General features: G+C 40.1%; 1 protein-coding gene across 2 annotated transcripts in view; it reads left to right on the top strand.

Moving 5' to 3' along the window:
* Papss1 (3'-phosphoadenosine 5'-phosphosulfate synthase 1) overlaps window positions 1-16,728 on the top strand; it is a 66,725-nt gene that overhangs the window by 15,025 nt on the left and 34,972 nt on the right. For both annotated transcript variants that reach the window (XM_070022406.1, XM_070022407.1), the window contains exons 3-5: window positions 2,982-3,217; window positions 7,758-7,896; window positions 12,528-12,646. In XM_070022406.1, the coding sequence (XP_069878507.1) occupies window positions 2,982-3,217; window positions 7,758-7,896; window positions 12,528-12,646 (494 nt within the window). The remainder of the gene's footprint in view (window positions 1-2,981; window positions 3,218-7,757; window positions 7,897-12,527; window positions 12,647-16,728) is intronic.

Raw genomic sequence — 16,728 nt, 5'->3', positions numbered from 1 at the left:
TGAGATGTAATTCTTGTTATTCTTATAGGAATAATATTAAATGAAGTAGAAGGGAAAGGCCAGACTTCATTTTAAAGCTACCAGTTACTAGATACTGCATTAAATTCTCTAAACTTTTGAGTGCAAATGACCCAGACTTTTGGGCTGGGAAGATGGTTCAGTGGTAGAGCACTTGCCTTGCATGCATGAGGCCCTGGGTTCGATTCCCCAGCACTACATAAGCAAAAAGAAAAGAAAAGAAAAGAAAAAAGCCGGAAGTGGCGCTGTAGCTCAAGTGGTAGAGCGCTAGCCTTGAGCTGAATAGCTGAGGGACAGCGCCCAGGCCCAGAGTTCAGGCTCCACGACTGGACCCCCCCCCCCAAAAAAAAAAAAAAAAGACCCAGACTCTGTTTCAAGATGCTAACAGTGTAAACTATATGAAGAGAAAGAACGAGGGATAGGAGGTTCATAGAATCAGTGTGTATATTTCAGCTTTTGCTTTAGTAGCTCTGATTTTTTTCCTGTGTTGGTTTTTCTAAACATCTCCCTTTGGGCTTAGCTGTGGCAGGATGATAAGAAGATAAATTGATTCCAGTTTTTGAAGTAGCTTTAAAAATGATGAATCCTCTCACATGTAAGAATTGTATTTAAAACTGTAGTAGATCTTGATACACTTCCTACTAAAATTGTATCCAGTTTACCACACAGTGTGGAGAGAGTCCCCTTTCCAGTGTCTATGTCAGCTCTGGATTTATTAGTCCTGGAAACTTTGTTTGATCGTCAGAAATTTTTTTCTTAAGTTGCATGTTTCAGTTCCATAGCAGTCTCACATTCTCCTTACCTTTCCTTCTTAAGTCTTACCTAAATTGTTAAATTGTTGCTTTTTTTATTGTTCAGGTTTGTAATGTTTATATGTATTCTCTTCTAACAAATCTCTCTCTACCTTTTAGTTATATAACTAACTTGATTCAATATTCAGTGATCAATTCTTTTATTAGGGCTTGGTAACTAAGGATCCCTTAATTAGAATAAAGATATAAGAGCTTGCATTTCCTTGGTAAATAGTCTTTTCAAGATGATCCTCTGTTAGGATCTGAATTCTCTCAATTTTTATATTTTATAACCTCTGGTTATCTTTTGCACAGCTTGACTGGGTGACATACTTTCTCTGTCTTGGAATTTTTAGTACAGTATTTCATCTTCTTCTTGGATTTAATGTGGTTTTGAAGTAGTATGAGGCTAGTTAGATTTTTCTATTCTCTTTAGACACTTTGTTTTTTCCATTTGATGCCTGAGTATTCTTTTTTTTCCCTCTGCTTTAGAAGTTTTGCCTTTCTCATTCATGGCATCATCTGTAGTTGATTTTTGTCTGTGATATGGAGTTATCTGTTATCTACCTGCTGCCATCTAGATGGATCAGTTCTCTCAAATGTATGTATTGATTAGCGTATCCTTTCTTTGATATATAGTGTCAGCTGTTGTGTATCAGGTCTCCACATGTATGTGGGTTTGTTGTGGGGGTCCTATCTGTTCAGTTATGGATTTGCCTTAACTGATACTTCTTTCTATAAGTCTTGAGATGGCTGACACCATCAGCTGAAACACACACTTGTCATCTCGCTGGCATTGTGGCCTCAGAGAATTTAGTAGCTGTCCTCTCCCAAATAAAAGGACTACAGGGAAGCCCCATAGCTTTCCAGTCCTGCAAGTTACACATCATTATTTCATTACTTTTTGGGGGGCTATCGCTTTCATTCAGTTAGCCCAGATTCAAGAGTGGGGTTTTAGATTGTGTTTTTTTCTTCTCTCTCTCTCTCTCTCTCCTTCCTTCCTTCATTCCTTCCTTCCTTCTCTCTCTCTCTCTCTCTCTCTCTCTCTCTCTCTCTCTCTCTCTCTTTCTTTTCTTTCTTGTGAAGATTGAACCCAGGGCCTTATACTTACTAGGCAAGTGATCTAATACTTGGGCTATGTCACCAGAAAATGAGTCACATTGTTGAAGAGTTCATAGAAGTAGATATTTGGCTCTAAGCATCTTTGGGAAGTACAATCCATGGTACTCATTAAATAAATATGTACTGTCCTGCTACTCTACTCTCAATGTACCCATCTTCTATATTTCGTCTTCAGTTAGCCTTCTTTACTACCTTGACTTCTTTAAGAGCATTGATATAGGAAGCTTTAGTATTTTGTCTCTTGCCTTGTAACTTCTGTGGCTATAAATTCTCCTAAGAACTCAATAAGCTGCCGGGTGCTGGTGTCTCACGCCTGTAATCCTAGCTACTCAGGAGGCTGAGATCTGAGGATCTCGGTTCAAAGCCAGCCCGGGCAGGAGAGACCGTGAGACTCCTATCTCCAATAAACCATCAGAAAACCGGAAGTGGCTCAAGTGGTAGAGCGCTTGCCTTGAGCTGAAGAGTTGAGGGACAGTGCTCAGGCCCAGAGTTCAAGGCCCACGGCCGACCAAAAAAAAAAAAAAAGAACTCAATAAGCTGGCAAACCATTAGTGCACCCATCAGCTCTTTCCTATTTGTTGTTGTTTAATGAATAATCACCACTGGTATAGGAGTGTGGAAATGAGGATGTTCTTTTAAAAGGTTATAGCATTATAAATGGGTACTTTTATCATGGTGGTCTGTGAGGGGGTGACTATCTTGGAATAAGGAGGTAACTCCATAATTTCATTTACTTTTATCCCTTGCTTCTTTCCCTTCATTAAATATAATTTGGGTATTAATAAAAATTGGTATGTAGCTTTAGAATAATGTTAATAAGACAAACAAGTGAATGTCTGATAGTAAGACCCCTTTTGAAGTTTACTAGTGAGTGCTAGGATACCTTTGGGCATGAATATCAATAAGTTATTATATATAAACTTTAGATAGTTTTCATATATAATAATATGAATATAATGAGTATGATGGAGCTTGTTATATTAAGTCTTCATTACTAAATAGCTGTCTTTCTAACTTTCCACATGGACACTGTCTGGCTGTTTAATGTAGGCTTGTCTGGGGCGGGGAAGACTACCGTGAGCATGGCCCTGGAAGAGTACTTGGTTTGCCATGGCATTCCATGCTACACTTTGGATGGTGACAATATTCGTCAAGGTCTCAATAAAAATCTTGGCTTTAGTCCTGAAGACAGAGAAGAGAATGTTCGGCGCATTGCAGAAGTTGCTAAGCTCTTTGCAGATGCTGGCTTAGTGTGTATCACAAGTTTTATATCACCTTATACTCAGGTATGTGTTTGGGACAATCTGTTCTGATTTCATTGATCAAAAATACAGTAGTAAGCAAAGCACATAATATAACATGAATGTGTGGCTAAATCCTTTTCCCCCACATATATCCAAATAACCTGAAACTTATGTGTTGTTATTTGTGTGTGTGTGTGTGTGTGTGTGTGTGTGTGTGTGCCAGTATTGGCTAATGTTATACCAGTTGAGCCATCCCTCTAATTCCAGCTTTTTACTGTTTAATTGGAGATAAGAGTCTCATAGATTTGTCTACTTGGGCTGGTTCTGAACTTTAATCCTCAGATCTCAGCCTCCTGAGTAGCTAGGATTATAAACATGCACCAGAGGTGCCTGGTTATGCTGTAATTTTTAAAGTAAATCCAGTTTTGCTAAAACCTGCTGTAAAGGAACTCAAAAGATAGCCAAGTTGTTGAATTCAAGTCAATGCCAGCCTGACTTTTCAGTTCAGTAAACCTAGTGGGAATATTTGGCAGGTGTCAGACACCAGGGAAAGTCCAAATGTCTTTCAGGACTTCTTCCCTCATAGTTTTTTTTTTTTTTTTCCAGTCCTAAGGCTTGAACTCAGGGCCTGAGCACTGTCCCTGAGGTTGTTTTTGCTCAAGGCTAGCACTTTACCACTTGAGCCACAGTGCCATTTCTAGCTTTTTGTGTTTATGTGGCAGTGAGGAATTGAACCCAGGCCGTTGTGCATGCTAGGCAAGAACTCTACCACTAAGCCGTATTCCCAGCCCCTCATAGTTCTTTGATCAGCTCTTATCAATGCTTTCTCTTATTTTAAAGACCACAGCAATATCAGATCACTTTTTGTATTCCTCTGAAGAAAGTCATGTGGATTTTTAACACAGGATTTGTTTCTCCTCTGCTAAGAAGGCACCCTGCTTCCTTCTGCCCTTCCCTTCTCAGCATCCCTTTACTTCTGTTTATGTTTTTGTATGTACTCTGTTGAGGTTACGGATTTCTCCTCTTGAATAGTTCCCCTCATCCCTCAGGCTGTTGTCCTTCTCTTTTTGTACCTTGATACACCATTTTATAAGACCCCCAACTTGTTGGTGCTTCTCATACTAGCAGTAATGCCTAACAATGTAATTAATATCTATCATTTAGCCGTTATGTACTGGTAAGTGTGGTGAAGAGCTCTTCACGTTAATTGACGCCTGATTCTCATCCTGCAGTATGAAAGGTAGATGGGAGGAGAGTAAGACGTTCATTGTTCAGTCACAAATCCTTACATGAGTGACTTGTTCCCACGTATATGTGGTTGACTCATATGAGAACTTGTACTCAGGCACTGTCTTTATGACCACACTCTATCCATTGTGCTGTGCTGCTTTCAGATCTCAGTTTTTTCTGTATTATCATTCTGTCTTATTTATCTTTGTAATGTAGATATCACTCCAGTTCCTGGCAGTGGTTGGTGTCTGTTAAACAACTGATTATTTTGTGAGGAAGCTCGTATATCAAACACACAATGGTTCAAGTAGAGGTTTTGGAGCTGGACACAAATAGGCTAAGTTGTCAGCTCTGGCTTAGCTTTCTCAGCTCGGTGATTTCTACCTTACAGGGCTGCTCTGAGGAGTTGAGTTATCTTTGCAAAGCCAAGCACAGGATCTATTTTGTGATAAGTATTTAATATTACAATAAATAATAGCACATTTCTAGCACAGTAGCAGACACATTTTGATGGTTATAGAGATGTCATTTTTAAAATAAAAATTGAACTGGGCACTTCTGGCTCATGCCTGTAATCCTAGCTACTCCGGAGTCTGAGATCTGAAGATTATGGCTCAAAGCCAGCCCAGGTAGGAAAGTCTATGAGACTTATCTCCAGGTAACCACCAAAAAGCTAGAAGTAGAGCTGTGACTCTAATTGATAGAATGCTAGCCTTAAGCACAAAAGCTCAAGTATAGCCCTCAGGCCCTGAATTCAAGCCCCAAGACTGGCACAGAAACAAACTATAATAACAACAACAATAATAATTGACCTGGAGCTAAAAATAACTTATACAAGTTCATTTAATTGAACCAAAGCAGTAGTCCTACAAAGTTTCCTGGAGACTACTTTTTGTTTTCTTGAAACCTTGGGATCAGTGTCAATATATTATCAGTTTAAAGTGTAACAAAGGAAATAAGTAAGCAGAATGAGAGTTGTTTAGGTTCCTGAATCCCTGGATGTGAATGTGTTGCAAGGTAACATAACAGTGATGTTCTTGTACCTTCTGGGCATTGATGTGGTGCTCAGAAAGTGGTAGTCACTAAGGCCTTATTTGGATATATGTCAGATGGGTCTTGGGTATCTAAAAGTACACAATGATCTGCCGTTTGGCATTCCTTGTTTTCATAGTGTGGAACTGCATCTGTAAAAGGCCTAAGCATGAGGTTTGGACTGTAATTAGGGCGTGCTGAAATCCTTGATAAAGTCTGCATTGAACCAGTTAATACAGGGCATGCAGAAGTGCACCTAAGGTGAGCAGAGAGCTCTGACAAAGCTGAAGTGACACCAGTATTATGAGCTGGGTCAAGTAGGGGGAGCAGGAATGATGTGAAGTCACATTAGAGGAGTCTGTGGGGATAATGCTGTGAAACACAGCAGGAATTCTAGACTTTTAAGCACTGAAAGATACCTATGGTAAAGGGAAGCTTAAAAAAATATCATTAGGGGTGTGTGTGTGTGTGTGTGTGTGTGTGTGTGTGTGTGTGTGTGTGTGTGTGTGTGTGTGTGTGTGTGTGTGTGTGTTTGAGTGTGTTTGAGATAGGTACTTGCTATGTAGTCCAGGCTACCCTTTCTGCTTCTGCTCTCTGAGTTCTGGGATTACTGGTATACACCACATTCTTAGTTGAATTCATTTGTTTGGAGTGGAGGAGCATGACTTGATATTTTCAGGAGCAAGAGCCAGTGGAAAGGGATAAGGCTGAACATTTCAGATGAAGTGGAGAGAAGGGGTTGAATGAGGTCCTGTAGGAATCCTAGAGAGGGCTTGTGATTTAGATGTTGTGAAAGATCGAGTGGCACGGAGAGTGAGATTCTTCGTCTGCAGATAGAAGTTGCATGGAGTTGACTGAGAGCTTTCATGCCTGGGGATTTTTCTCTTTTGAAATAGGAAGAATGGTGAGTAGGCATGGTTTGTCAGGGCGTCTATGAGGAAGGTGGCCGAAGCTAACCTGAACTCCATTGGAAACAAGAATAGGGGACGTAGGCACAGACCGGCTTTGAAAAATACTGGCTGTGCTTTGGTGTAGAGAGTATGGAGGAACAGCTTGCATTTGAGAACAGCAAGGTGAGTGATATCCTCTGGGCTGAACTAGTAGAGACCAGAAGAGGGGGTTGACTTTCAAAGGAGAGTGGGTCTCAGGGGATGGGGGTGGAGGAATTTTAGACCAAGTGATGAAGAGTTAGATTTAAGAGTTGTGCAGGAAAATTAAGTTTGGGTTGTGCTAGATAGGAGACATGGCTATGGGGGCTTGTATGTGTCAAGGAGATAAACTAGGATTGTGTGTGTGTGTGTGTGTGTGTGTGTGTGTGTGTGTGTGTGGTTGTGTGAAGTTGCTTTTTTTCTTTTATTTTTCTCTTTGTTTTTTATTGTAAAAATACTGTACAGAGGGGTCACAGTTATAAGGTAATGAGTACATTTCCTATTGAGCATTGTTACCTCCTCCTTTGTTTTTCCCCTACCATCCCTTTCCTCTCCACTTCCTCAGTAAAGTTGCTTTTATGCCAGCTAAGTCTGAACATCATATTGAAGCGAGGCCAGATGTCATTTGCATTCTAGCTGAACTTTGGCTCGGGTTTCCCATAGAATTTAGGTGAAAATGCTGGATATGGCCGCACATACCTGTAATCCTAGTCACTCTGGAAGTGGAAATAACCAGGATTGTGGTTGTAGACCATTTGGGGCAAAAAAACAAGACCCCATTACAGCAGCTGGACCATGTATGGTAGACAGGTCTGTAATCTCAACAAGGCGGGAGGCATAGGTAGAACAATCATAGTCTGAAGCTGAGCACAAAGCCACAAGGCCCTGTTGGAAAATTACTAAAGCAAAAAGGGCTGAGGACATGGCTCAAGTGCTAGAGCACCTGCAAGTCGGAGGCTCTGTGTTCGTACCCTAGTACTGTCCAGAAAAGGAAAAAAGATAGGGCTGGGAAGGTGGCTCAGTGGTAGAGCGCTTGCCTTGCATGCCTGAGGCCCTGGGTTCGAGTCCTCAGCACCACATAAGCAAAAGAAAAAAGAAGGAAAGAATTTAGCTGATAGTTTTCATGGCACAGCCACTGTTTCATGTTGACTTTATTCAGCATTATGTCTGTTAAACTTATTATGAAGAGTGATTATTATTAACATCTTGGATTTCTTTATTCATTTCAATTTATTTTTAAAACATAAATTAACTTTTAGCTTGGTATGTTTTTCTCTATCAGTGGTCCAGTCTTCTTTTCTTAGATATGAATGTGACGGTTCCAATTTGTGCGATCACATTTTTACTGTTTTTCTTTTTTTTTGTTTCTATTCAAATCTCCTCTTTTTCAGGATCGCAACAATGCAAGGCAAATCCACGAAGGTGCAAGTCTACCTTTCTTTGAAGTGTTTGTTGATGCTCCTCTGCATGTTTGTGAACAGAGGGATGTCAAAGGACTCTACAAAAAGGCCCGAGCAGGAGAAATTAAAGGCAAGCAATAATTTCTTCCCAGTTTCTCTGTGTTTTAGTAAGACATTTGAGATTTTTGCTCAGGTTTGTACTCTATGACTTCAGTCACAGCTGACTTTTTGGTCAGCTTAAGGGTCTCACAGACTTTTCTTCCCCAACTGGCTTCAAAGTGGGATCCTCAGATCTCAGCCTTCTGAGTAGTTAGAATTATAGTTGTGAGCCACCTGCACCCTGGTGATGTTTGGTCTTTCTGTGTATAGGGCAGACTTATCTTTTCTAGAGATTGGAAGTGTTTACATGACACTTGAGAGACAATGGATGTTATTACAGTGTTCTCTTAGGCTCAGTGTTATTAGTTATGCTTATAAATCAGAGTGGGGCCCGTAAGAGATAGTGAAATCCTTCCTGGTATTAGGTAGTTTCTAGCATTGGATTAACAGCTATTAGCGCCTTTACAGTCTTTATTGTCATGAAAGTATAGGAAGTCCCATAATGATTAGGAAAAATACCTAAACTATAAGCTGACAAGGATAAGGTTCTTTCCTTATTTATATCATAGCATTTGGGATGGGCTTCTAATCCTTCTGTGTGGGACTGTGAATCAACTTATTACAGATTCCCTTCTCCTTCGGTTTTAATGGTGTACTTGCGGAGTATCAACCGTGATGAATACAAGACATCGAAGGAGAAATTTAGCTCTGTTACTTATTTACTGGAAGCAGAGAGCATGCTGACATTTAAAGATTCAAGACAGATCACTCAGTGAACACTGTTTAGGGATGATTGATTCATGCAGATCACTTTTCTTAAACTTCCCACCAGGGGGTAAGATGGCCTGTGACCATCTGAGAAGGCCCTGGGTACTCTGTGCATTCCATTTCTAGCCCTGAAAATGCTTGTTACTCTGGGTTCTTCTGTGTTTAGATCTGGGAGCACTTTAGCAGTTGAGGCGTGTTCTTTCTGTGTTGACATGTAGGTCTGTGGGCATGCCGCCTTGAGGTTCAGCTCTTGTAGTTCCTTTCCCCCAACAGGCTGGCACGTTCTTGACTTGGAAAGAACAGACTCTCCAACTGGAACAGTTTAAGACAGAGGGAGAGAGAGATGGATTATGGTCAACATGATGGTGACTTTCCATTGCAGGGTTTTTTTTTTTTTTGTAAACAACTGGTACAGAGAAGCCATATGGTATGTTCAGGGTCCTCACATTAAGACTTTTCGCTTACTGTAGAGTTATGATCCTTTTTGTAAGTGTGTATTGGTGAGGGAGGGTAGATTTATCTTGCTAGCTGGAATAAGCTAACTTGAGCGCATGGACACAATATTGAACATTTTTGTATCTTGAAAATTTAGTCACTTGGGGCTGGGAACGTGGCTCAGTGGTAGAGCACTTGCCATGCATGCCTGAGGCCCTGGGTTTGATTCCTCAGCACCACATAAGCAAAAAGAAAATAACCGGAAGTGGCGCTGTGGCTCAAGTGGTAGAGCGCTAGCCTTGAGCTGAAGAGCTGAAGGACAGCGCCCAGGCCCAGAGTTCAGGGCCCATGACCGGACCCAAAAAAAAGAAAATTTAGTCACTGAAGAAGGTGCTAATGGCTCACACCTGTAATCTTAAGTACCTAGGAGGTGGGTTGGGAAGGTGGCTCAGTGGTAGAATGCTTGCCTTGCATGCATGAGGCCCTGGGTTTGATTCCTCAGCACCACATAAGCAAAAAGAAAAAAAAAAACAGAAGTGACGCTTTGGCTCAAGTGGTAGAGCGCTAGCCTTGAGCTGAAGAGCTGAGGGACAGTGCCCAGGCCCAGAGTTCAGGCCCCATGACTGGACCAAAAAAAAACCCCAAACAAACAAAGTACCTAGGAGGCTGAGATCTGAGGATGGTGGTGTGAAGCTAGACCTGGAAGGAAAGCACATGAGACTCTTCATAAATTACCCTCCCCAAAGCCAGAAGTGGACTTCTGACTCAAGTGGTAGAACACTAGTTTTGAACAAAAAGAAGCACAGGGACAGCACGTAGGCCCTGAGTTCAAGCCCTAGGACAGGCTCTAAAACAAAACAAAGCTACTTAGCCACAGTATGGCCCAAAGCATACCTATCACTGACATAGTAAATGCTCATTGGATAGATGAAGAGGGAGGCAGGAGAAAGGATGTTAAGCACATATAGCAGGTTTTTTTTTTATATTAGCAAGGTATTATTTGGGGATAAGAGGCAGAGATGGATAAGACCAAATCCAAAAGATCTCTGAGTCACTCTGGTTTGTACCCTGTTGCTGGGAGCAGGTTTATGTTTGTCTACTCTCCTTTTACTTTTCCAAGTGTTGAGTATATTCCTCAGAATACACATTGATACCTTGCTATTAAGGTATGTGTGTTGTGGGTGTGTGTGTGCATGTGTGTGCTTATTCTCACGTATTGGTTTACTTGGAAAATTAATAAATGAAACCAATACATGAGAAAAGACTATAGAGTTATTTGTTTTGTTATTTATTCGTGAATTGTTGAGATAGGTTTTATCAAGTAGTCCAGGCTAGCTTCAAACTCAGGATCATCTTGTCATTGCCTTCTGAGAACTAGAATTACAAGTATGTGTTGCCTATTAGAGTTGTTTACTTCAAAAAATCATTTATACCTGGGTGCTGGTGATTCATGACTGTAATACTAGTTAGTATTCAGGAAGCTGACATCTGAGGATTGCAGTTTGAAGCCAACCTGGGTAGGAAAGTCCACAAGATTCTTATCTCCAATTAACTTCTGAAAAGACAGAAATGGAGCTATGGCTCAAGTGGCAGAATGCTAGCCTTGAGCAAAAAAGTTCAGCACCCAGGCCCTGAGCTCAAGTCTCAGGACCAGTACGTGCGCGCGCACACACACACACACACACACGCACACACACACACTAATTTACTTGTCAGAATGGTGTTTAACAAGTCTTCATAAAATGCTGTGGTGGCAGCCACTTAAGAATAGAAAGGAGGGCTGGGAATGTGGCTTAGTGGTAAAGTGCTTGTCTAGTATGCATGAAGCCCTGGGTTCAATTCCTCAGTACCACATAAACAGAAAAAGCTCAAAGTGGTGCTGTGGCTCAAGTGGTAGAGTGCTAGCCTTGAGCAAAAGAAGCTCAGGGACAGTGCTCAGGCTCTGAGTTCAAGCTCCAGGACCGGCCAAAAAAAAAGGACAGGATTACATAGATTATTGGACCTGTAGGTTTTATAGACCTGCATATACCATTTACTGGACAGTGTAAACGTATGCTATTCTAATATCATGATTACTACTCAAGTAGTTATAATTATATACTTGAATATAAGTGTTTTTTTTTCTCACAGCATGCATTTGTCATAATCACCTGTGGGATTACTTGGCTAGGAGGAGAAGTTGTGGATTTCTGTAATGTTAAAGCCAGCTCTTCTAATCAAGGGCTTCTCTGGCTCTGAGATATATTGATGTTGCCTTGGGAACTTGTGTAATTCAGTGACCAAGCTCTGTCTGAGACTGGTGGAATTGTGAGAGTGGGACCTGGCCATTGCATTGTATAGCTAGGGCTAGGAAGGTGGCTCAGTGGTAGAGCACTTGCCTTGCATTGTATAGCTACACAGCTGCACGGCTGGTGTTCTAATTTGACATTTCTTCCCAGTTATTGTTTTCTGTATATTTGTGAGCACAACCAGGAATCTTGGTAATGCAGTTTTTTTTTAAAGTTTGCTTTCAGAACTTCAATGGTGCTTAGAAATCTGAAATAGAAAAAAAAAATGAAATAAGTATCTGTTTTTGAACTCTTGTTATTGGTGCCTAACAACAGTGGTTTTGAATTTTTGTTGAGCGTTCTTACCTAAGAGTGACCGAGGCTCTTTAAGGCAGACAGGCATTGAATAACTAATGCTAGTGTGTTGTTGGTGAGGGGAGACAGACAGGAATAACCTATCCTGGCTCAGTGAGCCCATTTTGAGTTTGTTCCTTTCTCACTGATTACATGGTAATACATATGTAGTTGGGAAATTCTAAAGAGAGGCTAATACTTAAATTGGTCACATCCAATTGTGGAATCTATTTGGTGATGTAGTAGCCTCTTATTTATGATTTAAGTAATAGTACTGTTAAATTGTCTTGCTTCAGCATGTCTTACATGATCACAGAAACCTGCAGAGCTTTGGTTTGGCCATGGATATAGCCCTTGTGAGTATAATGGACAGATTGACTTAAGCTTTTATAGACCTGCACTGAACCTTGTCAGGTTTGATTGTATGCACAGGGCTTAGGTGTAGGCCTGTATTCCTGTGGAATTTATTCCACTAGTATTCATTCCTTATGTCACTAACTATTTAGGCATTGAATTGGTTGGTTGACCAACATGTTGTGGCCAGAGTCTGGCAGGAATCTAACCTTGTGACTTGCTGAAGAGCAATGATTCAGTGTTCACTGATTTAGTTTTGTGGCAACTTTATTGGCTGTCCCTACAGTGAGTAGTGAGAACTGTCTGTGTGTGTTCTTAAAGAAGAAATACAAGTTTAATTGAAATCATCTCCCAAGAAAGAAGTGTCACTTTCATAACCCTGTAGCTGAGAAGGGAGCACAGATGGTAATTTCAACATGGATTTGCACTGAAGAAATGTTAATCTCCCTCCCCTCTTTCCAATATCATCTGGTACTTTCTAAAGGTTTCACTGGGATTGATTCTGAATATGAAAAGCCTGAAGCCCCTGAGTTGGTGCTGAAGACAGATTCCTGTGATGTAAATGATTGTGTCCAGCAAGTTGTGGAGCTTCTACAGGAACGGGTAAGGGAATGCAAAAGAAACTAATCAGAGAAGAATTATAAACATCTTATTACCACCCCTCCAAAAAGAATATAGTATTACTATTGAGTAATACAAGTACTTTAAATTCTTTATCATAACAAGAGTTTCCTGTAGGTGTCACTGTGTTATGGGCTATGTTGAACATAACCTGTGAAATATCAGTGAACATTAAGTTCAGTAAGTTGGCGGGCAAGGGGGTGAGGGGTGTGGTCAAACAGTCTTTTATTTCATGAGTAATTTTGCCACAAAAATGCCTAATAGAAGTCCAGCCATGATTATACTAGCGTATTATTACCATTTTATTATGAATTTAAAAAGTTTTTATGTTGGTGGTACTGAGGTTTGAACTCAGGGCCTGTGCTAGCTAGGCAAGTGCTCTATCATTTGAGCCACACCCCTAGCCATCTGTGTTTTTGAGGTTATTTTCCCAGATAGGGTCTCACTTTTTGCCTACGCTAGTCTGGAACTACAATCCTCCTACCTATACCTCTGGCATAACAGTGATTATAGGCTTGAGCCATTGCACCCAGCACATATCATGGCTTTCTATTGTATGGAAGAGGGTAATATGGCCTGGAACTTCTCAGAGAATGATAGTGCTATATCCATGGATATAATTGTGGCAAGTAGAGTTTTCTTTCTCAGATACTCAGTGTTACTTTGAAGAGATTCTTCTGAAATGGATTCTACCTGGAGTTCTTTATTTAATGTTGTTTAGTAAGAAAGATAAAGTATTCCTCTGTCCATGAAAAACATGTTTTCAGCATGCTGTACAATAGGTGTTTCAGGGCAATGAGTTCTTTGGTTACCAAGGGAACTTTGTTTTACTGTCATATCTTGATGGTCTTGAGGAGCTTCATTCTCTCTCCCTCCTTCGCTCTCTTTCTTTATATGTGTGATGTGTGTGTGTGTGTGTGTGTGTGTGTGTGTGTGTGTGTGTGTGTGTGTGTGTGTGTGTGTGTGTGTGTACACAGAGAGAGAGATAGTATTGGGGTTTCACACTTAGTAGACAGGCACTCTGCCACTTAATCCCTATACTCAGCCATTCATTTTTTTCCACACATTTCAGTTGGCATGCATTTATTCAAGAATCTAGAAGACACTGGTGGCTGGTAGCTCACACCTGCAATCTAACTATTCAGGAGGCTGAGATTTGTGGATTGCAGTTTGAAACCAGCCTGGGCAAGAAAGTCCTTAAGCACCAATCCCCCCACAAAACAACAACAACAACAACAAAACCTGGAAGTGAAGCTGGGTGTCAGTGTCTCATGCCTGTAATCCTAGCTACTTGGAGACTGAGATCTAAGGATTGCAGTTCAAAGCCAGCCCAGGAAAGAAAGTCTAGGAGACTTTTATCTCCAGTTAACCACCAGAAAACTTGAAGTGGCACTATGGCTTAAGGTAGTAGAGCGCTAGCCTTGAGCAAAAGAGATCAGGGTCAGTGCTCACGCCCCAAGTTCAAGCCCCACAACTGACAAAAACAAACCAAAAAACCCAAACTGGATATGAATTTGTGGCTCAAGTGATAGAATGCTAGCCTTGAGCAAGGATGCTCAAGAGACAGTATTCAGTCCCTGAGTTCAAGCCTCATAACCAACAAAAACAAAAAACAAAAAACAAAATAAAACAAAAAAAAAAGAATGTAGAAGACACAAATAGCCAGTATATTTGGTGTAAAAATTTCCCCTAACCCTTGATTGGTCACTAGATGGCCTTCTAGGATTGCATTTTAACTCCGTTTGTTATGACGTAAGGAAGTAGGCTTCTTGCTGGTTTTAATCTAAAGTGATATTTTAAATATTGATTTTTAATCTTACCAGGAATCTAGATTTACTAGTGCTATAAATTATTTAAAAGTTTGTCTTTTTTTTTTAAAAAACAACAACAACAAAATGGTGGTTTAGTGCTCTAAATGGATTTTATACTACACATAAAAACCAGACTTTGTAGCTCAGTTTTAAAGTGTTGCCAGAATGTCATTTGTGTTCATGCGCTGGATGCATGTAGTTTAGATAATAGAAATTCAACAGTTGCATGAAAATATGAACGAGCCCTAGCATTCAAACCTGCTGAGCAGATTTGGCTGTAGAGAAAAGGTACAGGGAATAACTTACAGGAAAACTTACAACTTTGGAGTCACTGTGGTTTTGCCCCCATGTTAGGTTGGAGTTCTTAGGAAGAGTTCAGTATGACAAGAGTTTTTGTTTTCTTGTAGTGAATGTTGCTTGTGCTGGCTGCGTTTCCAGGTGAAAGCAATTACCTGAGCTAAGGCTATAGGTTCGGACTAGGTTAGATCTTAGATGATGTACAATCATTAAAAAAAGTACACATGTTACATTTTAAAGCTAATATTTAAAACTCATAATATTTAAATAGTCTGGACTTAACACATTTAGAATTTACCCCTCACCGATGGTGGGAGTTAAGTTGTTTATGGATCCCTGCTCAGGACTGCTTAAGAGCATCCCTTAAGCCCCTGATACCCTTCCATGCTAGGACTATAGCCTTTGAGATGGTCGGAGTATTAATATAGATTTTTTTTCTGGCCTGTTTTTTTTTTGGTTTGCAATTTGCTGAAATAAAGGGTTTTATATGGAAAAGATGAAGAAAAACACATTGTTGTTTCTAATAGCCAAGTGGAATGAATAGCTCATGTGTCAGGGCTTGGCATTCTGTTTGTCCAGATACTATGTCTCACTTTGAGGTGTTTTTGCTCCTTGTGGATGTTTAGTGCTTGTTTTGGAAAACTGAGATTTGTTGTAGAATGTACTGGAAACTTGCTGCATTTGCATTTTTAAGATTCCTTTGGCATTCCTGCTTGAGTTATTTCTTTTGTCTATATGCATAGAATCTGTGTAGAACTCACTTCCACTGAGCAGAAACTGTGTGCCCCTTGATTTGTCGTTATGTTTGCATTCACCCCAGAAATAACTTTGTCATTCTAGAAGAGCAAAACTTGATCTTTCTAGGAGAGCAAAACAGTAGCAGACTCCTGAGTTTTTGTTTTAATGTTGGTTAGGTACTGGGAAAATTTTGTGTCTATGATATCAGGCTAAAATTTACTTAATATATTGCTAGACAGGAATCTAAAAAGGGGAGGATGTGAGCTGTTTCTAAGGGAAAAAAAAACATACTTTAATTCAAAAACAAAATACAAAAAAGGTTTCTTCTCTATCTTGAAAAGAAAGTAATTACTTTCTGGAGCATGATACTTGTGCATAAACCACCTAAAATAATTTGGTTAGGTTTGTAGTATAACCATTACCCTTTTTGTTTTCAAATGTGTTATTTTGGACACACTTAGATTTGTTCATAAATTATTTGTGTATGTGTGTTATAACAGTGCGGTTGGAAGGCAACTGTAGGCATCATCTAGAGAAACGTTTGTTACTTTGCTGTTTTTGTTTGGATGTCTGCAAGGGCAGTGGAGTCAGGGACCTGTGAGCCCATTGCTTTTTCGTGGCCAACTCCTGGCAGAGCTCATCACAGCCCCAGCTTTGTGCCTTGTGCATCACAGTGGTCTGGGCAGAAGTTAAGCTTCAATTCAAACCTTGATGGTGGAAGTAAAATGGAGATAGGCTGGAATATTGTATGTGTAACAATGTGACTTTAGTGTCATAGTGTCATAGTGATAAAGGAACATACAAAAACTGGAAACAATTAGGTTTCCTGAAGTTTTGATTTTGAGTTAGTTTTGTTATATTTTATTTGAGGTCACTTCTTTTTTTATGAATATAGTCTATCTTTTTTTGTACATTTTTATTGTAAAAATGCTGTACAGAGGGGTTACAGTTACACGAGCAAGGTAACTTCTTTTCCGTTTTTAATATGAAATGGTCTTCTTTGTCTCTTCTTACTAATTTTGATTAGAGATCTACTTTATTAGATATGAGAATAGCTACTTCTGCCTGCTATTTGCTTGGAAGATTTTGTTCTACTTTTTCTTCTCAAGCCAATATTTGTTTTTGTTGGTAAGATACTTTTTTTTTCAGGCAACAATGATCAGCTCTTACTTTTTTTTTTTTTTTTTGGCCAGTCCTGGGGCTTGAACTCAGGGCTAG

This window comes from Dipodomys merriami, unplaced genomic scaffold (assembly GCF_024711535.1).
Source record: "Dipodomys merriami isolate MVZ:Mamm:240054 unplaced genomic scaffold, mDipMer1.0.p SCAF_15, whole genome shotgun sequence".
Lineage (NCBI taxonomy): Eukaryota > Metazoa > Chordata > Mammalia > Rodentia > Heteromyidae > Dipodomys > Dipodomys merriami.
This window is presented reverse-complemented; position numbering and strand designations above follow the sequence as displayed.